At 48.9% G+C, this 21,099-nt stretch overlaps 2 protein-coding genes and 1 long non-coding RNA gene across 3 annotated transcripts; 2 read left to right on the top strand and 1 right to left on the bottom strand.

Annotated features, from left to right (window-relative positions):
• Positions 1–273: 273 nt before the first annotated feature.
• Positions 274–8,167, top strand: LOC100382315 (putative S-locus receptor-like protein kinase family protein). Its single transcript, NM_001175064.1, has 8 exons — positions 274–1,177; positions 1,262–1,850; positions 6,090–6,224; positions 6,311–6,480; positions 6,747–6,957; positions 7,051–7,285; positions 7,379–7,529; positions 7,631–8,167. The coding sequence occupies exons 1-8, from the start codon at positions 341–343 to the stop codon at positions 7,940–7,942; spliced, it is 2,640 nt and encodes an 879-aa protein (NP_001168535.1). The 5' UTR covers positions 274–340; the 3' UTR covers positions 7,943–8,167.
• A 2,163-nt stretch (positions 8,168–10,330) lies between these two features.
• On the top strand, positions 10,331–11,340 carry LOC103651135 (uncharacterized). Its single transcript, XR_564583.2, has 3 exons — positions 10,331–10,558; positions 10,646–10,728; positions 10,801–11,340. It is a non-coding gene; the product is annotated as an uncharacterized lncRNA (long non-coding RNA).
• Positions 11,341–13,887: 2,547 nt separating this feature from the next.
• Positions 13,888–19,536, bottom strand: LOC103651136 (receptor-like serine/threonine-protein kinase SD1-8). The gene is made up of 6 exons (XM_008676731.4): positions 17,605–19,536; positions 15,698–16,041; positions 15,399–15,609; positions 15,048–15,285; positions 14,778–14,928; positions 13,888–14,679 (listed from the first exon to the last, which is right to left on the bottom strand). Exons 1-6 carry the CDS (start codon positions 18,914–18,916, stop codon positions 14,377–14,379), a joined length of 2,559 nt encoding a protein of 852 aa, XP_008674953.1. The 5' UTR covers positions 18,917–19,536; the 3' UTR covers positions 13,888–14,376.
• Positions 19,537–21,099: the final 1,563 nt, after the last annotated feature.

Genomic DNA, 21,099 nt, shown 5'->3' on the forward strand with positions numbered 1-21,099 from the left:
CTTCTAGCTGTCGTCCTAGCTAGTTTCTGTTTGCTTTCATGGGATAGCGCTTGTGTATTGATTTGATTTATTTCTGGCAGACAGTTTGGAATTTTTAGGTCGAATGGGCTTTTGGTGATTGAATTTACTTCTGAAACCCACATGCAGTAGTGATACAGAGGAACACCTGAACCACAAATGGTGCCGTCGGTTCCTTGTCCAAGTGGCCTGTGACTGTGAGGCTGTGACCAGAGATAAGCAGCCACAGCCCACAGCTCCCCCTGGCCGGTGGCCGCCACTCCACGCTCCACGACATTCACCACCACCACGGCACCACCCTGTCCCTTCAGCTCCAACGTGCATGAGAGACGCCACTCGCGGTACCCACGCGGCGGCAGAGGCGCTGGCGGCCCGTCGTCCGCGCCGAGCAATGGCGTCCCCACTGCTCTGCGGCTGCGCCCTCCTCCTCTACCTACTTGGCCACCTCGCGACCTGCCACGCCGCCAGGGACACCATCACGCCGAGCAGCCCGCTGGCGGCCAACGAGACGCTGGTCTCGGGCGGCGACGGCAACTTCGCGCTGGGCTTCTTCACCCCGCCGGGCGCCAACAGCACGTACCTCGGCGTGTGGTACAACAAGGTCTCCCTCCGCACTGTGGTGTGGGTGGCCAACCGCGAGGCCCCGATCGCGGGCGCCGTCGGGGACAACCCGGGCGCCACGCTGTCGGTCTCCGGCGGCGGCACGCTGGCCATTGCCGCGGGGAACGGGACCGTGGTGTGGTCCGTCCGGAGCGCGTCCAGCAGGCGGCTGGCGAGCCCGGCCGCCCAGATCCTCGACAACGGCAACCTGGTGCTGAAAGACGGTGCCGGCGGCGGCGGCGCCGTGGCGTGGGAGGGGTTCGACTACCCGACGGACACGCTGCTCCCGGAGATGAAGCTGGGGATCGACTACGTGAAGGGGAAGAACCGGACGCTGACGTCGTGGAAGAGCCCGTCGGACCCGTCCACGGGCCCCGTCGCCATGGTGATGGACACCACGGGCGACCCGCAGGTGTTCATCTGGAACGGCGGCGAGAAGGTCTGGCGCTCCGGCCCCTGGGACGGCGTCCAGTTCACCGGCGTGCCCGACACCGCCACCTACTCCGGCTTCACCTTCAGCTTCATAAACAGCGCGCAGGAAGTAACGTACAGCTTCCAGGTACGTACACGTACGTACGGTCATTGATCGATCGATCCACAACGTAAGAAGAAGGAAACTAAATCCGTTTGACACACTGCGCAGGTGCATAACGCGTCGATCATCTCGCATCTGGGCGTCGTGAGCTCGGGCAACTACGGCCTGCTGCAGCGTTCGACGTGGGTGGAGGCGGCGCGGGCGTGGAACCTGTACTGGTACGCTCCCAAGGACCAGTGCGACGCGGTGTCGCCGTGCGGCGCCAACGGCGTGTGCGACACCAACAACATGCCGGTGTGCTCCTGCCTGCGCGGCTTCACACCCAGGACCCCCGCGGCGTGGGCGCTGCGGGACGGGCGCGACGGCTGCGTGCGGTCGACGCCGCTGGACTGCCGCCGTAACGGCACCACCAGCACCACCGACGGGTTCGTCGCGGTGCGGCACGCCAAGGTGCCCGACACGGAGCGCAGCGCGGTGGACTGGAGCCTGACGCTGGAGCAGTGCCGGCAGGCGTGCCTCCGCAACTGCTCCTGCACGGCGTACGCGAGCGCCAACGTCAGCAGCGGCGGCGGCGGGCGCGGCGGCGGCGCCGGCGGAGGGTCGGGCTGCGTCATGTGGACCACGGGACTCACCGACCTGCGCGTGTACCCCGACTTCGGGCAGGACCTCTTCGTCCGCCTCGCCGCCTCTGATCTCGGTACGTACACGTACGAACGCCCGCCGCGCTTTGTCCCGTTAATTTCTTTCTATTGATGTCGTTGGAGGAGGGGCTAGCTGCTACGAGATGCCGAATTGGTATCATCTTCCACGCAGCATTCTCCAGTGCGAGAGCGAGCGCCGTGAGATGGAGATGCTGAGACATATCGTGGATCAATTGATCGATACAGAACATTTTCTTGAGCGAGACAGCCCCCCCCCCCCCCCCCCCCCCCGGCCGTCGAGCGCCTTTAGTTTGGCCCTCGAGTACTTTCCAAAAGTACTATAGCACTAGCGAAAGCAGTGAGCTTTTGGCTGTGCAGCAAAAGCCAAAAAAAGGCATAGGATAATAGTAAGATAGGAACTGTGTTGTTTGTTGCCGCAGCTGCAATAATACCGTGTGCATCACCTGAGGCACAGGCACGTACGTACGTAGACGGGCTTGATTGACGTGCGACTTCACCGTGCATCACCTGAGGAGGTACGTTCGTTGCACAGGCTTCCAATTACCTCCTACCCACCCGTGTACGAGCTAGCTGAGCCCCTATTAATCAATCAAACAAGCACATGGTTGTAGTATGTGATATGAGCTAGGTCCCTTTTGAGTTTATATGAAGCGGTGACGTGTACTCCTTTTGTTTCCCCATCCACATCCACTGAACCAAAGTCCAAAAGCGACAGCGGGCAAGCATCGCTTTTTCGGGGTGTGCTCAAAGAAGAAGGACGAGTGTTGCATGCTTGTACGAGTGGGTGGAGAGGCTGAAATTATAGAACTGGTCCCTGTATGGGGTGTTGGGTGCTGGACTGCTGGGTGACGATGGCCTAAGCTTCTGTACGTAGACCGGAGCACAGCTCGACTTGTTGTGGGCACAAGAATCTGGTGCTGGACCTGCTGGCTGGTGGGTGAAATCTCGTTTCGGAGAGGGTGTAGTGGCTAGTGGGAGGTGAAGAATACTCATAGATCCACATATCAGATAAGCTAACCTTTATCATTAGGTGTGACTGGTGGGGCACAAGCGGAAGCATCAATCATGTGAACAAGAATGAAAAAGCTAGGGAGGAAGCGAATAAACGTGTTAAGCGTTCCATAGATATCGTCGGTCGGGCTACGCACGCAACGACCCAGTCCCAATCACTACTCGCTCTGCTACTTGTTTTTTTTTTTTGTCTTTCTCTTCGATTGATCAGCTCTTGCCCTATCGCGATCCCTAGGGTATCGTGTGTCCATACTTTAATGTGACACGGAGGAATAATCACTATCTAAATTCAGATGATATATTTTGCTCCCGTCACTTGAGTCATCATTATTGTGCTTTGTGCACACCACTTGAGCTGATGACGAAGAGTTTAGGTGCTAACTATTTGGCCCCAGAAGTCCTACCCCTTCTGATCATTGTCATTAATGGGATCCACATAGTGCACAGTAGTCACATATGGACATAAAAAATATGAACTAAAAACTATTGTAGGCCTAAAAATATATGGACTTATTTTTTTAAAAAAAATATGTGTCTTGTACTTACCGGCCTTTCATCCTCCACATCTTTGTTTAGTCTCTTCATTGCTCGAATTAAAGAGAAGCAGACTAGTTCGAAGCGGCATCATTGTTGTTGCTTGAGGCACTATCGTGCATGCAGGAGGATGGACATCATATGAAGGAGGAGGACCAAACATTTGAGAACAAAGAAGGAGCACCATATGTATATTCATATGGATATGGTGGAGGATATGGACAAATGAATGATGGAGGAGGAGTGTCGGTGGTAAGAGGAGCGTCGATGGTAGTAGTTTCATCATTAGAGAACCGGAGCATTCGTGAAGGGTCGGTCGAGATACAAAGGATGAGATTATGGGTATGGAAAGAGAGGTTATAGTATGAGGCAGCAGAGACAGGCAAAAACGTCCTTATGATGATGATGTACGGTAGAAATGCTATCGAAGAAGACCTACCCCACAATGGGAGGTTGTGTCAAAAAGTTGTGGATATTGATCGTTGATCAAGTCGGTGGAAGTTTGGGCTCCATCTTAGTTGAAAACAGAGAGTGAGAGACTACCATATGAAGGAAGACGAGCGAATTGGAGAGTGAGGGAATGTGAATGAATCCAAATCTCCTATATTTATAGGCCAATTTTAAAGTTTTTTATGAATTTTTTAGATTTCACGCGATATGAAAACAACGTGTATGAACCAGAATGTGGCACGTGACTAAAAACATTCGGTATCTACTAGCGCGCAACTTCAATATGGTCGATACTGGCCAGTCGGCAACTTCACCGATCAGCCGATATACCTAGGGGTGGGCGTTCGGGTTACCCGAAAATTTCGGGTCGGGTAATTCAGGTATTTAAAATTTCGGGTTTTGAGAATTGATACCCGAAATTACAACGGGTTTTACAATACCCGAAAATTCGGGTACCCGGAATTTCGGGTTCGGGTTCGGGTATTTCCGAACTACCCGAATCATTGTGTTGGCTTCATAAAAATACATACACCATATTAAATTAGTATAAAAATATAGTTTGAATAATGATATACATGGACATATAAAACACAAGCAATCTACCATCACAAGTTATGCACACTTACACATAATTATAAATGTACAAATTAATAATTAAACATGAAATGAATACATGACACATGAAAGTTCGGGTAATTCGGGTATTTCGGGTACCCGATTGTGATACCCGAATTATCCGAAATAAATTCGGTTTTGCAAGTTGCTACCCGAAATTCCCGAACAAAACTCAGGTTTCGAGTATTTCAGGTTCGGGTTCGGCTATTCCGGGTTCGGGTTTCGGTTTTTTTTGCCCAGGCCTAGATATACCAACCTATCACTCATGTCTATGGTCAATATAGGCTTGTGTGTAACCAAGTATAGTGAAGCAGTGCTAAACAGGTCCATAGATAGATACTAGTCGGTTGCACATATGTTACTATGGTTTCTATATTCAGAATATTTATAATATCTATTCTTTGTCGAATATAAATGTTTATGAGTTCCAGTGAATAAAACCTAGGTGCGGAAGGGGGGGGAGTGACGGTTCAAAACCCAGCACTGCGCTTAATTTTAAACTTCACCACTGCGCTTAATTTTGAACTTTTGTTTCACTCGCTGCATTTGCCAGAAACAACGCACGAAGGAAAAATGATGTTCCCAACCTTTAAAGTATAGTAGAGATTTATATGCCAGCTCATGCTCAGGTGGAACACCGTTTCCTCCGAGGAGCCCAAATCGATTGGAACGCGCGCGATTCCGCTTCATTTTGGGCCCGCACCGCACTGCAAACGATCGCATGGGCCCGGCCGGCCGCTGGTTTATGCTTTCCGAGAATGCGAGAAGCAAATCACATGCGCGTCCGCAACGCTGTAAGAAAACCTCTCACAAAAAGAAGGATTGCCAGATAACGTTTTAGTTGTATTATTGCTGTTGTGGATGAGACCAATTCTCCTTTTATGTAAGGTGCTGCAAACATTCTACTTTGCAGCCGACTGCACTAATTTTTTTTCCGCGACGGGCCGAGGGTCGACGGCAAAGCAAACCCCCACGGCCACGGGCCGGTCGGTCGGTCGGCCCCCCACATCCCTGTCGTCGGCCGGCCGGCCGGCGTGCGCGAAGATTCGGGGTTCGCGCAGTCGCCAGCCCCATTCCACTCTCCGTACGGCACGGGCAAGCAGCGCGGGCGCGGCAGCCGCGCCTCAGGCCTCTGCCCTCTGGACTCTGGTGGTGGAACTTGTAGAGCTAGCTGCCGAGCTGGGGATACTCCATGGGTTTTGCTCGGTGCTCTGTTTGGTTGGACGGCTGGCGCCTGGCGCGGCGCGCAGTCGAGAAGCAGGGCCTCACTCTGAAAAGGACCTCGGATGCGGCTGACGAGGTGTTCATGCAGACCTGGATCAGCTGACAGATCTATCCACGCAACAGCAGTACAGCACCCGGTAGGCTTGTCTGGGCCGACGTGTTCTATTGCGAAACCAATGCAAGGTCCCATGCCAACCGATCTCGTCCTCGATTGGTTGTTGACGCCTTAGGGGCATGTGATGCTAGCTTGGCATGTCGCGTCCAGGAATATATCGCATGCGCCGTTGCATGATTGCAGCGCTTTCGTCTGTCTGGAGCTGGATCCACCCTTTCATTCGCATGATGCAGAAAGAAAAAAAGAAAGAAACCGAATCGAACGATCTCCCTTTTCGTCCACCGCCGAACAACTAACATCCTTGCATGGTTTGGTTTCTATACAGATGTGCTGGAAGGCAGATCAAGGGCGGCACGCATTAGAATCGCGGTTGGTGTCAGCGTCTCGCTGCTGGCGCTTCTTCTAGCGGTTGCTGGCCTCCTCATCTGGTTAAGAAAGAGAAGGCTAACGAGAACAGCCGGTAACACGCACTGAACAGTCGTCATCACACATCTATTTCGTCAGGAAAGGCACAAATGCCTTACTTTGACCATGACAACAACACAGGATCCAGCAAATGGAGCGGCTCACGCAGCACCGGCCGTCGGTACGAGGGGAGCAGCCATGGTGACGATCTGGAGCTGCCAATATTTGATCTGGGCACAATTGCAGCCGCTACGGATGGTTTCTCCATCAACAACAAGCTTGGCGAGGGTGGCTTTGGACCAGTATACAAGGTGCCACCCACCCTATATAATCTACATGGACAGTCTCAGATATGCATAGTCATGCTAACATTTCTTCTAACGAGAAAAAGAATATTTAATCGGTTTTCAACAAAATTCATGATCCAAAGCAACAAAACAAAAAAAAACTGATTATACTACTTGCTTGAGACTACCACAACTAACACAGCATATTTATCCCACCTTTTTTTTAGTTTTGTACTTTTATCCCAAGCTAGTGCTGAAAACTGCAGCCCTGGTCTCCATCAATACTGCAGGGTAAACTCGAGGATGGAATGGAGATCGCAGTGAAAACACTCTCGAAGACATCCGCACAAGGTCTTGACGAGTTCAAGAACGAGGTTTTGCTGATAGCCAAGCTCCAGCACCGGAATCTTGTTCGCCTTCTCGGATGCAGCATTAGCGGACAGGAAAGGATGCTTGTTTACGAGTACATGGCAAACAAGAGCCTGGACTTCTTCCTGTTTGGTACCTACCTTTTTTTTTCTCACCATGAATATTTGATGATATTTCCACAGCAAAAAAAAAAAAAAAACCTAACCTCCTCCTATATATCGACAGAGAAAGACACTGTGGTGCTTGACTGGCAAGTGCGGTATCGTATAATAGAAGGCATCACTCGAGGTTTACTCTACCTCCACCAGGACTCGAGGTACAGAATCATCCATAGAGATCTGAAGGCGGCCAATGTTCTCCTAGACAAGGAGATGACTCCCAAGATTTCAGACTTTGGCATGGCAAGAATATTTGGCAACGAAGAGACGGAAATTAACACCTTAAAAGTGGTTGGCACATAGTAAGTTGTGATAGATTAAGGGATGCAGCGCTCATCGTACACATACATTTTGCGGTACTAATCAAATCCATGTGCCTCTTTTACATACGACAGTGGTTACATGTCTCCGGAGTACGCAATGGATGGGATCTTCTCTGTCAAGTCGGACGTGTTCAGCTATGGAGTACTATTGCTGGAGATCGTTAGTGGCAGGAGGAACAGGGGAGTGTATTCCAGTTCAAACAACCAAAGCCTTCTAGGCCATGTAAGCGAAATCTTGCATCATGTAGTGAATAGAATACCAGCTGTATCTCTCATTAAAAACTTCTGAAACCTGGCAACCATTTTTTTCCCCCTGCACTGCAGGCATGGAGCTTGTGGAACGAGGAGAAGAGCATAGAGCTAGCAGATGAGAGAATGAACGGACAATTCAACTCAGACGAAGTGCAGAAGTGCGTCAGGGTTGGGCTACTGTGCGTGCAAGAGAATCCAGACGACCGTCCGCTGATGTCTCAGGTGCTTCTGATGTTAGCTAGTCCTGATGCCGCATCACTGCCGACTCCTAAGCAACCTGGCTTCGCAGCTAGGAGAGTTCTAATGGAAACAGACACATCATCGACCAAGCCCGACTGCAGCGTGTTTGACAGTGCGACAACCATCATGCTTGAAGGTCGATAGAAGTTACTCGATCACTCGCCTCAGAATAAGTGTCGTGTCAGTCAAGTTTTTTTTAAAGTTTTGACTAGGTTTGTAGAAATATTAGCATCTTCAAATAAGTTTATTAAAAATAGATTTAATGATCTATCTATCATATATACTATAAATATTAATATTTTTATATATTTAGTTACATTTAAAATTATTTAATTTCTAGAAAGCGAGACAGCTCTTATTTTCGGACGGAAGGAACATGACTAACACACCTTGTTGAAACTGAAACTAGTCGAAAAATTTGTATTCTAGACTAAATTTCGTGGCATCTTCAGTATCTTGTATGATTAGGCAGCAAAAAATTATATGAATATTAGATAATAGTAGTAGGTAGAATCTTCGTTGCTTTTATCACAGACAGGTGATACATTGTCAGAAATTGAGAAAAAAAATGACTTCATTGGTCACGAATGATACTCCTTGTGCCTCCCGTTGCGGAGGACGGCGACGTTGGTGTTCCTCGCCTTATGCTGTCAGTGTGACTCATCAGTCGTCGCACAGTAATAGCCACGCCCAGACTGAACACGACCTAAGGATGGGACTACAGGAGCAGTAGCCGATAAGGTTGAGGTTACGCAAAGGTGATGGAGAGCAACTGTCCAGCAGACTTCACGTACACGGTAGAAAAAAAATCCCCTCAAATCGACCGTTTTTTTTATTTTAGTATTTTTTTCAAAAAAACAATTCACGTTTAAACCCATAAATAACTTATTTTCTATTCTAGACCCTTTGCTCGACGTCATAGACTATGGTGTCAAGGCAACATAGCTCGCACCATAGTCTATAGTGCCGAGCGCTGACGTGGCAGTGGTGGCCAGGGCTGCCGTGGTGCCAACGTGGCCTCCTAGCTCGGTGCCACAAATCTTGACACCAAGCTAGAAATTAAGGCGCGGGCCGTCACCCTCCTTCCCATTCTCTCCCTGACGCGGGCCGTGCAGCCGCCGCCCACCACCGCACGCCGTTCTGCCGGCGACACCGCGCGCCCCTCCGTCGGCGACGCCGTGCAACCCTCCGCAGGTAACTGTTTTGTTAATTTTGATGTTTTAGCTGTAGTTACTTAGTGTATATAGTTAGCTAGCTACTTAGTTATAATATATAGTTAGCTAGCTATTTAGTATAGTTAGTTACTTAGTTATAGTTACTTTCAAATTAGTAAATTTTGATTTTTTTGTATAGTTAGTTACATAGTTACTTATCAATTTTTTAGTATAGCTAGCTATTTAGTATACTTAGTTACTTAGTTATACTGTACCTAATCAATTTTGATTTTTCAACTTAGCAAATTTGGTATAGTTAGTTACTTAGTTATAGTTACTTAGTGTATATAGTAAGTGTGCATGGTAGCCATCGTGCTATTTTTTCTTTGCAGGTTTTAGAAACCTCACCGTATAAGGGAGGTGCTGCCGAATTTTTTACTGATAGTACTAACCAACACAGCCTGCTCGCCGGACCGCCGCACCGCCCAGCCTGCTCGCCGCACCGCCTCGACCGTCGCACCGCCCTAACCTCATGTAGACCCTGTTTTCGTACATCAGTGGTAGATTAGGTATATTTTGTTGTGTTCATTTAATAGTTAGTATATGGTTATTAGTTAGTAAGCACCTAATACTATTTATAATTTATTATTTAGGGATTAGTAGATTAGTAGATGTGGACAGTAATAAGTTAGGCATTAGTTGAGAGTGTTACTCAGGTACCATCTTTAATGGTTATTGAGTTATGAATCTGTGTTTGCAATAGATGGACACCCTAGTGACACTATACCATGGAGGAAGCGTGGAGGAAGATGTTTATGGGAATGTTAGTTTTGATGGAATGAAGAAGGTGACAGTTATGTTCGATGAAAGGCCCTCTTTTGGCCAGATTTTCGCTAGAGCTTGTGAGGAGATTAGTTGCAATTAAAACGACCCTGGCATATCGATTGAGGGTTTATTGTCCCATGTTGCATCTAGGACAGTATTTTGACGGTTGATCTCCATATGCTCTGAAGATGACTGGGTGAAATATGTCAAAATTGTCATGACGATCGTTCTTCCATGTTTGGATGTGGTCGTTCGAAACTTATCCTTTGATCATTGTGATGCTCCAGTCGGGTTATCTCCACTAGTACCAAATGCATCTCCTTGTGAAGCTCCTTTGCCTGAGCTTCCGGAAGAAGTGGTTGTTGTGTCGGATGCTTAATCGGCCCGAACGAGGTTGAGATTTCCCGTCCAGTTCATGGCGTTTGTGGGGCCTCGAATCCGGTGGTACCCCTAGGAGATCCCTTTAGCCAGGATCATCCTAGGAAGCGTCTTTAACACGTTCATCATATGTATCATTAATTCGTTTGATGAGACTTTAATATAGTATTTGCTCCTTCGACGCGATGCAGGAGTTCCATAACTAGATAATGGTGCTTATCTTCCTGTGCCCCTATCATCCAATATGGACCACATATGCAGAGCCTCAAATAGTATTGATGTTCAGATTGAGGATGAGGATGAGCCATATGAGGCTGCACGGGCCTTAGATTCCGATGACGACTGTCCGATTCAAGAATTGATCGAGCAAGAAATTGAAGCCACTCTAATCCTAGACATAGTGGTACCAATTTGTTTACTCAATTTAGTTTTGTTAATTTGATGTCTTATGTTTTGTTTTGTGCATCCTAATGTTTTCACTTGTGCATAGGGAAACTCTATGCTGGTATCTATGGGTGAACTTGAGCGTATCTCACGGAGGACTTCAGACACCATGACACTTTCTTTCTATCAGTGAGTATGAACTTGTTAATTCGTTTATTTGTATATTCTAAACTATTTGTCTAACTAACCTTTCAATTACAGAGGGTGTCACGTCGCCTTCGTCATGTTGCGACTCGTGGATGCAGATCCCTAGCAAGCGTGGATGTGCAGCTTCCTGTGCCTCCTATGCAGTCGCACATTCAAATTCCAGCTCCCACGGTTGGACCTTCTGCAGTTGGACAGATCACCTCGCGTTCGACGCGGGATACGTTTGCAAGCATGGACAATGACAAAGACTATGATGATGACGATGACGACGAGGATGACGACCAGGGGGAGGAAAACATTGTGGCTATATGTCACGACATTATTGGATCGTCACAGCTGCAGGATGCTCCCACAACTCAGCTGTCACAGCTCACCCCACGTAGACGTCGCCCACGTGACCCCTACACTTCAAGCAGCGACGCTCTTGGGGCCAAGGGTAAGGGTAAGACTAGAAGGAAGTGAGTCTAGGTATGTGGATGATCAGCCGTGCTCTTTATGTTATGGACTATGTAATGTTTGTGATGTGGACTATGTGATTTGGATTTTGTGATGTAGACTATGTGATGTGGACGATATAATGACTGTGATGTGAATTATGTGGACTTTGTGATATTCTGTGTTTATTGTGATGTATTTTGTGCTGACATGTGGTGATATCTTATCATATGTGAATATTTCAAATATGGTTGTTAATAAAACAAGGAAAGCTCTTGCGATTTTTCTGTGAATTGGAAAAAACATTACAATGCAATAGAAACATTATGATTCTGAAACATTATGGTTCTGAAACATTTTGGATATAAAAGTACTACATAACACACTACTAGCTTATTCAATCAGAATCACAATCTATAAGTAACTCATGATCAGAGTCATCCATCGCGCAATCCTCAATGACAACCTCGTTCCACTTGTTGCATTGTCCTGCATCACACCTTTTCGCCTTTCTCTTATAATAACTAGTTTATGCTTCATCTGCACCTTGGGAGAATAGCTGGTCCTCAGCCTCAACCTCATCACACTTATGCTTGTAATAAGCGGCCTCTACTTCTTCGATGGCCTGAGACATAAACTTGTCCTCCTCCTCTTGTGCATGTAATCCTGTCTTAGCTAGTGCGATGAGCTCAGTCAACCTTGATGTGTCGTCCTCCTCTTCCCCATGTAATCCTGCCTCAGCGAGCGCGATAAGCTCACTCAACCTTGATGTGTCCTCCTCCTCCATCAGCTCCACCATAGCCATTTTTTCCTGAACGTATCTTGCACGAGCCTCATCTGCGAGATAGTTCATGGCACATGCAATCTCTGCAAATATAATGGGACAAATAAGTTTGCAAAGACAACATGCCCTTTTTCTCACTCACTTCGACTCACACGACCAGCAAGATTCCCTAACATCTGTTTCTCAGCTCTAGCCGCCTCCCATTCTCTTGCATCATGTGCTCTCTTCTCATTTGCCACCTTCAATCTCCTCCGCTCAGCACACATCGGGTTGTCAAACCACATTGATTTCGCGAACCTACGCATCTGCTGTCTGCGATCTTTAATGTATGAATTGATGAGCTGAGATCCACAACGCATCTTCTGTCCCATTAGTTTCTTGGACTTTATTGTATGCACCACCTCTTCTTTCTTGTCGTATCTCTCCCAAACTGTATTTTCTCGTCTCCTACACAAAAGACGGTAAGTACAGGTGCAACATTACAGCTGATGTAATCAAAAAGAAATACCAACCTCATTGTAATCTACCATATGTCCACAAAAATAGCCAACACCAAGCTCGGAAGAAACTAATCCATACTTAGTTCCAATACCACATTTGCAGAGTACTGGATCAGACTTCAACTCTTCCGCGCACTCATTTTTTTTCTTTTCCTTTGCCTCTTGCTCAGGACAGTGGGACATAAGACCATAAATCACTCTCTGAAATGACACTTACACCAACCGTATGGTTGTAGAAGAATAAATTAGTAAATTTGTGCAGAAATAACACAATTTTGAACATTTGTTATGCACTCACATAATCAATGTTGGGACACATGAAGTGCTTCACAGTGTCCTCACATATGACAGCACGATCTCTGCAATCGCATCGAGACGGAGACTCCAGTCATCTTTCTGTGGCTACGTCCTTCTCCTCATCCGTCATTGGTGGTAGATTCGGGGGAGGAGGCACCCACCGCTTAAAACGCTCATGATTACTCCTTTCGCACAACCAATTAGCGAAAAGGATATATCGAGGGTCAAATTTATTAGCACCGTCGATCCACTGGAAAAAACACCTCAGGTGATCCTACACAAATGGAACGAAGCATTAGTACACACCTAGTAAACAATAATAACACACAAGTCATAAGTTACGTACGTTAAAACTGCCACAAAGGTAGAAGCAACGGGCAGACGTGTCCGGATGTTTGGATTGACATACCCAAGCTGGTTTGCCACAGTCACAATTATTAGGAAGATCAGGAGGAACAGGAACATCCTTACTAGATACATCAGGATATAACTGCCGAGGACGACCTCTCTTCTGTCACAACGCCTCCTTACACATGTCTTTAATTAAGAAACGATTATATATTAACACAACTATATACAAATAGCAGAGATGATTTTAACTTATAAGTACGCCTAGGTCACAAACTATCTACCAAATTATAGTCATCATATGAACTATATATCCTAGAAATCATAACTAATAGCAACAATCAGAATTAATAATCGAAACTATGCATCGTAATATACAAAACAAACGAATCAGTGAGACATCATACCTTGGTCTATAAAGTTTTCCAACTCGAATACGATGTTTCGAGCAACTCTGGTCGGTTTGGAAGAAGATTGAAATGGAGAGAAAGAAGAGGTAGGTGTAGCTCTCGGCAAGGAAACGACCCATTTATAGGCCCCCTAGCTCGGCGCTAAGATCTCTGGCGCCAAGCTAGGAGGCCACATGGGTTGCCGTGTCAGCTTCCTCGGCGCCAAGTCGAGACGTGTTGCCTCGGCGCCACGCGCCAAGAGTAGGGTCCAAAACCGGTATTAAGTCTCTTGGGGTCTAAACGTAAAATTGTTTCAAAAAATGGACTAAAATACAAAAAATTCGATCGAATCGACTGTGAAGCTGATCAAGTTTGAAAAACAGGAACATGAATGAAAATCCATCAACAAATTGAACCGGGTGGCTTTTGAATGTAAATCTTTACAAGCTCTGAACTTTACATATTACTGGAGGCTTCGAGTGAGAGATGTAGGCCTTCGGCAACGGAACCTTTGCTGTACAAAATACTCCCTCCGGTTTCCTATTAGTTGTCGTTTTGGATAAGGTTCGAGTCAAACTTATAAAATTTTGACTACAAATAACTATTTTGTTATTTAGTTTTGGAACCTAATATTTATATGCGTCAATTTGTCATAAAAAGTACTTTTATAAAAGTATAAATGTATTAAGAGTTCATTTGTATTTTAACAAAAAACATTGGTCAAAGTTATATTTTGGAGACCGTGTCGTTGTCCTAAACGACAACTAATAGGAAACCGGAGGGAGTACACAGTTAATACAAGACAACAGACTGCGTCGTCATTAGAATAATCACCTGCCGGTGGTCGCGCTCTGGTGAGGGCAAATCTATCCAAAAGCTACCTAGCGTCAATGGCGGTTATGGTGACGCTGTTGGCCGTGAAGCCGTGAGACGACTCCGTGTCCGACGTGTTCTTCCCGACGTTGACCCCGGGCTCGTTCGGCTCGGCGACCGTCGCGTTCTCGCTGGCCAGCATCATGACCGCCGACGACATGAGGGGCCTGTTCCTGGGCAGCACTTCGACGCACAGCAGGGCGACCTGGACGCACCGCAGCACCTCGCTGTGGTTGACGCTGCCGCCGCCGTCCATGACCGGGTCCAGCAGATCAGCGCCTCTGCCTTCTTTCCACATCATCCATGCCTGGAGAAGTAAATGACCAGGCAGCGGTAGCGGCACGATTAGATAAGAAAGAAACAATTGTATGTAGATGTAGCAAGTGCGATTTTGCTGTTGCTTACATATCGGAGGAGGTTGAGGTCGAGCTCTTCTTCGTAGAAGCCTCGGTTTCTCTTGCCGGTGATGATCTCTAGAACCAGCACGCCGAAGCTGTAGACGTCGGACTTCATGGAAAACACGCCGTCCATCGCATACTCCGGGGACATGTAGCCGCTGGAAAACCAGAGTTCGTTCATCATTGCGCTCTCATGCATGTCAGTCTGAACGCCCATCTTCTTCCAGTACAAAATACAGATACACACGAGATGAAGGAGACAAAAAAAAAAACTTACTATGTCCCAATGACCTTCAGTGTGTATGCCGTGGTCTGGTCACCTCCGAACATCCTTGCGATGCCGAAGTCCGAAATTTTGGGGACCATGTTCGTGTCCAGCAACACGTTGCTCGCCTTGAGATCCCTGTGGACGATCCTGAACCTCGAATCCTCGTGCAGGTACTGCAGACCCCGCGCGACCCCCAGAATGATATCGAAGCGTTTCTGCCACCCTAGCAGCCTCCGCTTGCCTTCATCTGCACAGCAGATACGCAAGTGCAAAGTTGAGGAGATTGAAAAACTAACTTGCTGCGTGTGGATATAGGTTTTTTTCGCAGATGAGACGAGACGAGAACGAGACGAGACTGACCGAATATGAACGTGTCGAGGCTCTGGTTGTGCATGTACTCGTACAGGAGCATCCTCTCGTCCTCGTCTATGCAGCAGCCGAGCAGCCTGACGAGGTTCCGGTGCTGGAGCTTGGCGATCAGCTTCACCTCGTTCTTGAACTCCACCGCCCCCTGCATCGACCTCCGGGACAGCCTCTTGACGGCTACTTCCTGCCCATCCTCCAGCTTTCCCTGCCAACGACGGTACGTTCTTGAGATATCAGCCGGAGCTAGAATCCTAGCGCGTCAATAACCACATTCCTTCCCGTGCCCTTCGTACCATGTAGACAGGACCAAACCCGCCTTCGCCGATCTTGTTGCTCGCGGAGAAGCTGCCCGTAGCTGCCAGGACCGCCGCCAGATCGAACAACGGCAGGTCAACGTCTTTCTCGGCGCTCCTCCAGTCCTCGTCCAGCGCCTGCTGCTTCCTTGCCCTGAACGGGAGCGCGTCGTCTCCGCCGCCGCTCGGCGGCGCCGGGCAGGGATCCGTCTCGCCGTGGCGCTCCCTCCTCTTTCTCCTCCAGACGCAGCAGCAGCCGGCCGACAGCAGAAGAAGGAGCACGCCGGTAACTGTCGCCACGACAGCGATCACCACCACGCGCTTGCTCGGGGCCCGGCGGTTTGCTGGAAAACAAGCAGCGGCGGCAATAACGTTAGGTGGTGAACCGGCCTAACAACACTGAACACTCTGTGTCCTGCCTGCGACCAGTCAGTACGCGAGCGCTGCGGACGTTTCTATTCCACTTGCTTTACGGCTTACCAATATGCATGCATGCATGCATGCATCCCTCTGAATGCTTTACGAATTTTACCACTACAAAAAATGTGCGTGTTTCTACCCCGTGCCAAGAATAATCATACCTCGAAATGCATGTTGTCAATGTAAACCAGTCGCGCCCTGTGTAGTTTATGACATCTAGCTAGACCGCCTTTTTGATGTGTCGTTGTCAATTTGGGTGGTGTTTTCCGGTAGGCTGCACGGCACCAAACCAAGCGATTGTGATACATGGGTTATGCCTTTATGGGTGCATAAACTAATTGCTTGGACAGTTTTTTGCGCAAGCTACGCTTTGATAGTTGACCCATGCGTGCCGCTTTGCTTCCATTCAAAGGTGATCCTTGAATTGTCCGCTCTCCGGAACAAAAAAAAAAAAAAAAACTCTCCGGAACTTTTCCTCAGATGTGTACTCCAGTGTGGTATTAATTACCTCAGAAACTAATTGCTTCGACAGTATGCAGTATCCAGTGTGGTTTCAGAATTCAGAATCCAAGTGACACATTTCTGTGATGAGATGGCCGATTTTTTACCGACAAAATTTGGCGTGCTGCCGAATTCGACTAGTGTGCACACGCTGTCTTGTGAATTGTGATCGTTTCCTTCCGGCGACCAATAATTAGGCGGATGATGGGACACAGGGGCCAGTTAATCTCGACAGCTACGGAGACGAGATATCTCAACAGTTTGGCCCAATCCACATCTACATATACATCTCTTAGGCTAGGCCAGTCTTGACAAAAAGATTCTCATAGACTAGTTTTGGTGGAGAGTTTTATGTCATTTTTTAACAGAAATTTATTACAAAATATGGATAAAACATCTATTTTTAACAGAAATTTCTATGATTCATAGATAATTGGTAATGGTAACAAGAGAACCTTACCCTCCTAAACTCATCCCTTGTCTCTTTTCGAAAACATTACCGCACATCAAAAGTGCTTATGTGACAGCTTACTAAAGTACAAATAAAATTTCTACTGACCTTATTAATACTAAACTCCACCTCAGCAGTCCACTAGCGGATACAATTACAACTCACTACCACATATATTTATGACATCCACGTAAACGCCACACATCATCTATTACCTTACGTTTAGCTGTCGACATTAATGTGCCATGTCGTCATCCACCAATAAATAGTTTATTCTTTTTATATAAGTAACTGTGCGCACGGTGTATATCTCTTCTAGTTTCTACATGTGTCATGTCAAGGTTCCTAGGCTGGGAAAAAAATTTAAAATTCACATAGATTTGCAGTGATGCATAGAATCGCGCAACTGTGAGTGCCTAAAATCATAGAAACTGCCTATAATATTACTGGACTTTATGCAGAAGTACCGAATTGAAAGCCGCATGTGCTCAGAATTAATTAAAAAAAAGAAGAAGATCGCGTCAAGAGTCAGAACCTGCGGCGTTGAGCGCGTCTATCTCCGACTGCGCGAGCCGTATGTACACGTCCTCAACGTCCGTGGTGTAGAGCCGCATGTCCAGCAGATCGACGGCCCAGATGACGCAGCCGCGGTCGACACCCCCGCTGACGTTCGCCGCCGCGTACGCCCGGCAGCTGCAGTTGCTGAGGCACGCCTGCCTGCACTGCTCCAGCGTCAGGCCGGCGTACACCGTCGCGTTGGTGGCCTCCGGCAGCTTCATCTGGTCGACGACCCAGAACCCGTCGCTGCTGGCGTTGGCGCCGCCGCCGCAGCCGAGGCTGGTCCTCCTCACGCAGCCGGCCGACCCGTCGCGGAGGTTCCACTGCTGCGGGGACCGTGGCTCGAACCCCGGGAGGCAGAAGCAGGCCGGGGACTGGCCGGTGCCGTCGCAGTACCCGAACGGCCCGCACTTGGCGTAGGTGTCGCACGGGTCGGTGGGGTAGTACCAGAAGTTGCTCCACCCGCCGTTGAGCATCACGAAGCGCTGCACCTGCCCCGCCGCCTCGTCCACGACGAGCCGCGACAGCAGCGCGTCGACGCCGATGGAGTAGGTGTAGTACGTCTCGTCGGGGCTCCACACGACCCTGAAGGTGAAGTCGTTCGAGCTGAGGTACGGCACGCCGGTGAGGATCTCGCCGTTCCACGGCCCGCTCGTGTACAGCCTCGCCTTGCCCCGGAGGAGGAAGAACTGCGGCAGCCCGCCGGTGATCAGCTTGAAGGTGACGTCGCCCGGCGACGGGTCGGACGCGCTGCGCCACGCCGTGATGTTCCGGGTGATGCCGGCCCTGGCGTCCACCCCGAGCTTCATGCCCGGGAGCAGCGTGTCCGTCGGGTAGTCGAAGCTCTGCCACGCCACGCTCTGGTCGGAGCCGCTCCCGTCCGAGCTGAGCACGAGGTTGCCGCTGTCCAGCAGCCGCGCGGTGGCGCCGGCGGTCACGTTCCTGGTCGGCGCCGCCGAGGCCCACACCGTGCCGTTCTGGCCGTCGAGGACGAGGAGGCGGCCGTCGGCGCCGGAGAGCCGGAGGACGGCTGGAGAGCTGAGGACCGGGCTCTGGCGGTTGGCGACCCACACGATGGTGCGCACCGTGATGTTGTAGTACCAAATCCCGAGGTACGTCCTGGCGCCATCCGGGCTGAAGAAGCCGAGCTGGAAGACGTCGCCGGCCGAGACGAGCGTCTGGTTATTGCCGGCGATGGAGGCGGACGTGCCGAGGGTGTCGGTGGAGGTGGAGAGTGGGAAGAACGCGGCGGTGGCGAGGAGGACGAGGGGGAGCGCGCACGCCCTCATGCTCGATCTCGCCTGAATCGCACACCCCGCGCCAGGGCAAAACGGACTACTGCTAACTCTCAGGACATTGCGCCCCCAGTTGCCTTGTGACGGTGCCTGCGCTGCGCCTGCAAACCTCGAGGGAGGCTTCGGATCAGCGGGAGGGAGAGGACGTTGTCTTGTACCGGGTAATCAACCAGTGCGACGGTGCGGCCGAGAATTTGTTATTCTAGTCAGTCACATACTCACATGGGGCAGTGGCCACGTTTGAGTTCTTTTTTTTTATCAACAGGCTTTTAACAAGACAAGATCCCAGCCCTGTGCGGGTTGGTTGGCATTTGGAGAACTGGAGTATAAGAAGCCGGGCGAGTCAGAGTTGGAGACTTGGGAGGCTGGAACGGCGAGCTGTTTCCACGCGGGTTGGTTGGCATTTGGAGAACGAGTTTGATCCGCATGCGAACTACAAAACCAAACACACGCGTGCGCACAGGTTTCCTCCTCCGCCGCCGCACACGCCTGCCATATAGAGATGTCAATGTGCTCGATACCCTTTCGCCGTCGACGAATTCCTGATTGCCGAACTTGCGGAACAGATGTAGGTATATTCCCTGTGCGGGTAAATACGAAGAAAAAATTGTTTCAGTTGGATTTGCGGGTTGAGCTATGAGATAAGTCTCTTCATAGTTAAACACGTCGGAGACGTCAAACCTAGAACGAATCACCTAGCAGTGCTTTCCGTGGAGTCACGGACAGTCCGCGACCCGACGGTCCGCGACCTAGACATAGCCTCTGCATCATTTCAGATGGTCCGCGATCTGGACGCAGTAACAGATCCTCCTCTTCACGCTTTCGGGCGGTCCGCGATGGTACAGAGAGTATTTTTCTCCGCGAAGAACCCTAGAACTCGCCCCCAAGAGAGATCCCGCTGAGGGAGAGAGTTTCAAGGCATTGCTCCGCGGTCGACACGCCACCCGATGCATCTTTAATCAACGTAGAGTCGAAGAGAGATTGTTGTGGAAGTCTACTCCTCCTAGGAATTGAAAGGAAGATGCAAATAAAGTAAAATTGATAAGTACATTTGATTGGATTGATTGTGGGGTTCAATTGAACGAAACCCTTCATCTATATAAAGGGGAGGTCTGGACCTATTACAAGTTGTTTCCCGAGTTAATCCTGTAGGTTTTGCTAACAAATCCTGCTAGAAATCTGGAACTCTAACTAATTCTGCGCATGCACGGACCGTCGGCGCCAGCACCGCGGATAGTCCGGCTACCCATTTTCGGACTCAACATATGCCCCTGCCTTTTGGTGGAGGTTGACGAACCAAAAGTATATGTATTGCCAGCACTCTTCAAAAAACAAGAGATCTCACAAGTCATCTTTTTTCGAAGTAAAACTAAGTCTGATGCAAGTCACCGGCTTTTCAATCCAATATGGTGATCATTCAATATAGCTCTAATGCATAAAGGTCATTTTAGATTACATCTTTATCATCCATGACCATCGGATCAATGAAATAAAAGGTATAAAATGGAGGTGTCTCCCAGCCTGAATAGGCAAAGGGACTACACATGTACCACAAGTTCATTGTCGTACCATTCCACATTTGAACAGGTCAATATAACAATAATGAGTAGCCAGGCAGAAAGTATCCTATCGTCACTGAAAGTCGCCTAGAGGGGGGTGAATAGGGCGAAACTGAAATTCTCAAAAACAATCACAACTACAAGCCGGGTTAGCGTTAGAAATATAATCGAGTCCGCGAGAGCGGGCGCAAAACAAATCGCAAACGAATAATGAGGTGAGACACGTGGATTTGTTTTACCGAGGTTCAGTTCTCTCAAACCTACTCCCCGTTGAGGAGGCCACAAAGGTCGGGTCTCTTTCAACCCTTCCCTCTCTCAAACGGTCCCTCGGACCGAGTGAGCTTCTCTTCTCAAATCACTTGGGAATCAAACTTCCCGCAAGGACCACCACACAATTGGTGTCTCTTGCCTCAATTACAAGTGAGTGTTTGATCACAAGAAAGAATGCGAAAGAAAAGAAGTGATCCAAGCGCAAGAGCTCAAATGAACACTACAAATCACTCTCTCTAGTCACTAGGGCTTTGAATGAAGTTGGGAGAGGATTTGATCTCTTTTGGTGTGCCTTGCAATGAAAGCTAGCTCTTGTAAGGTGGTTGGAAGGTGAAAACTTGGATACAA

Source organism: Zea mays, chromosome 3, assembly GCF_902167145.1.
Source record: "Zea mays cultivar B73 chromosome 3, Zm-B73-REFERENCE-NAM-5.0, whole genome shotgun sequence".
Lineage (NCBI taxonomy): Eukaryota > Viridiplantae > Streptophyta > Magnoliopsida > Poales > Poaceae > Zea > Zea mays.

Coding starts and splice junctions, on each gene's coding strand:
- LOC100382315 (NM_001175064.1), top strand. CDS start 341: ATGAGAGACGCCACTCGCGGTACCCACGCGGCGGCAGAGGCGCTGGCG. Junction 6,225..6,310: donor AAGGCTAACGAGAACAGCCG/GTAACACGCACT, acceptor ACAACAACACAG/GATCCAGCAAATGGAGCGGC. Junction 7,286..7,378: donor TTAAAAGTGGTTGGCACATA/GTAAGTTGTGAT, acceptor TACATACGACAG/TGGTTACATGTCTCCGGAGT.
- LOC103651136 (XM_008676731.4), bottom strand. CDS start 18,916: ATGAGGGCGTGCGCGCTCCCCCTCGTCCTCCTCGCCACCGCCGCGTTC. Junction 16,042..17,604: donor AGACGCGCTCAACGCCGCAG/GTTCTGACTCTT, acceptor CTTGTTTTCCAG/CAAACCGCCGGGCCCCGAGC. Junction 14,680..14,777: donor ACCTCAACCTCCTCCGATAT/GTAAGCAACAGC, acceptor TTACTTCTCCAG/GCATGGATGATGTGGAAAGA.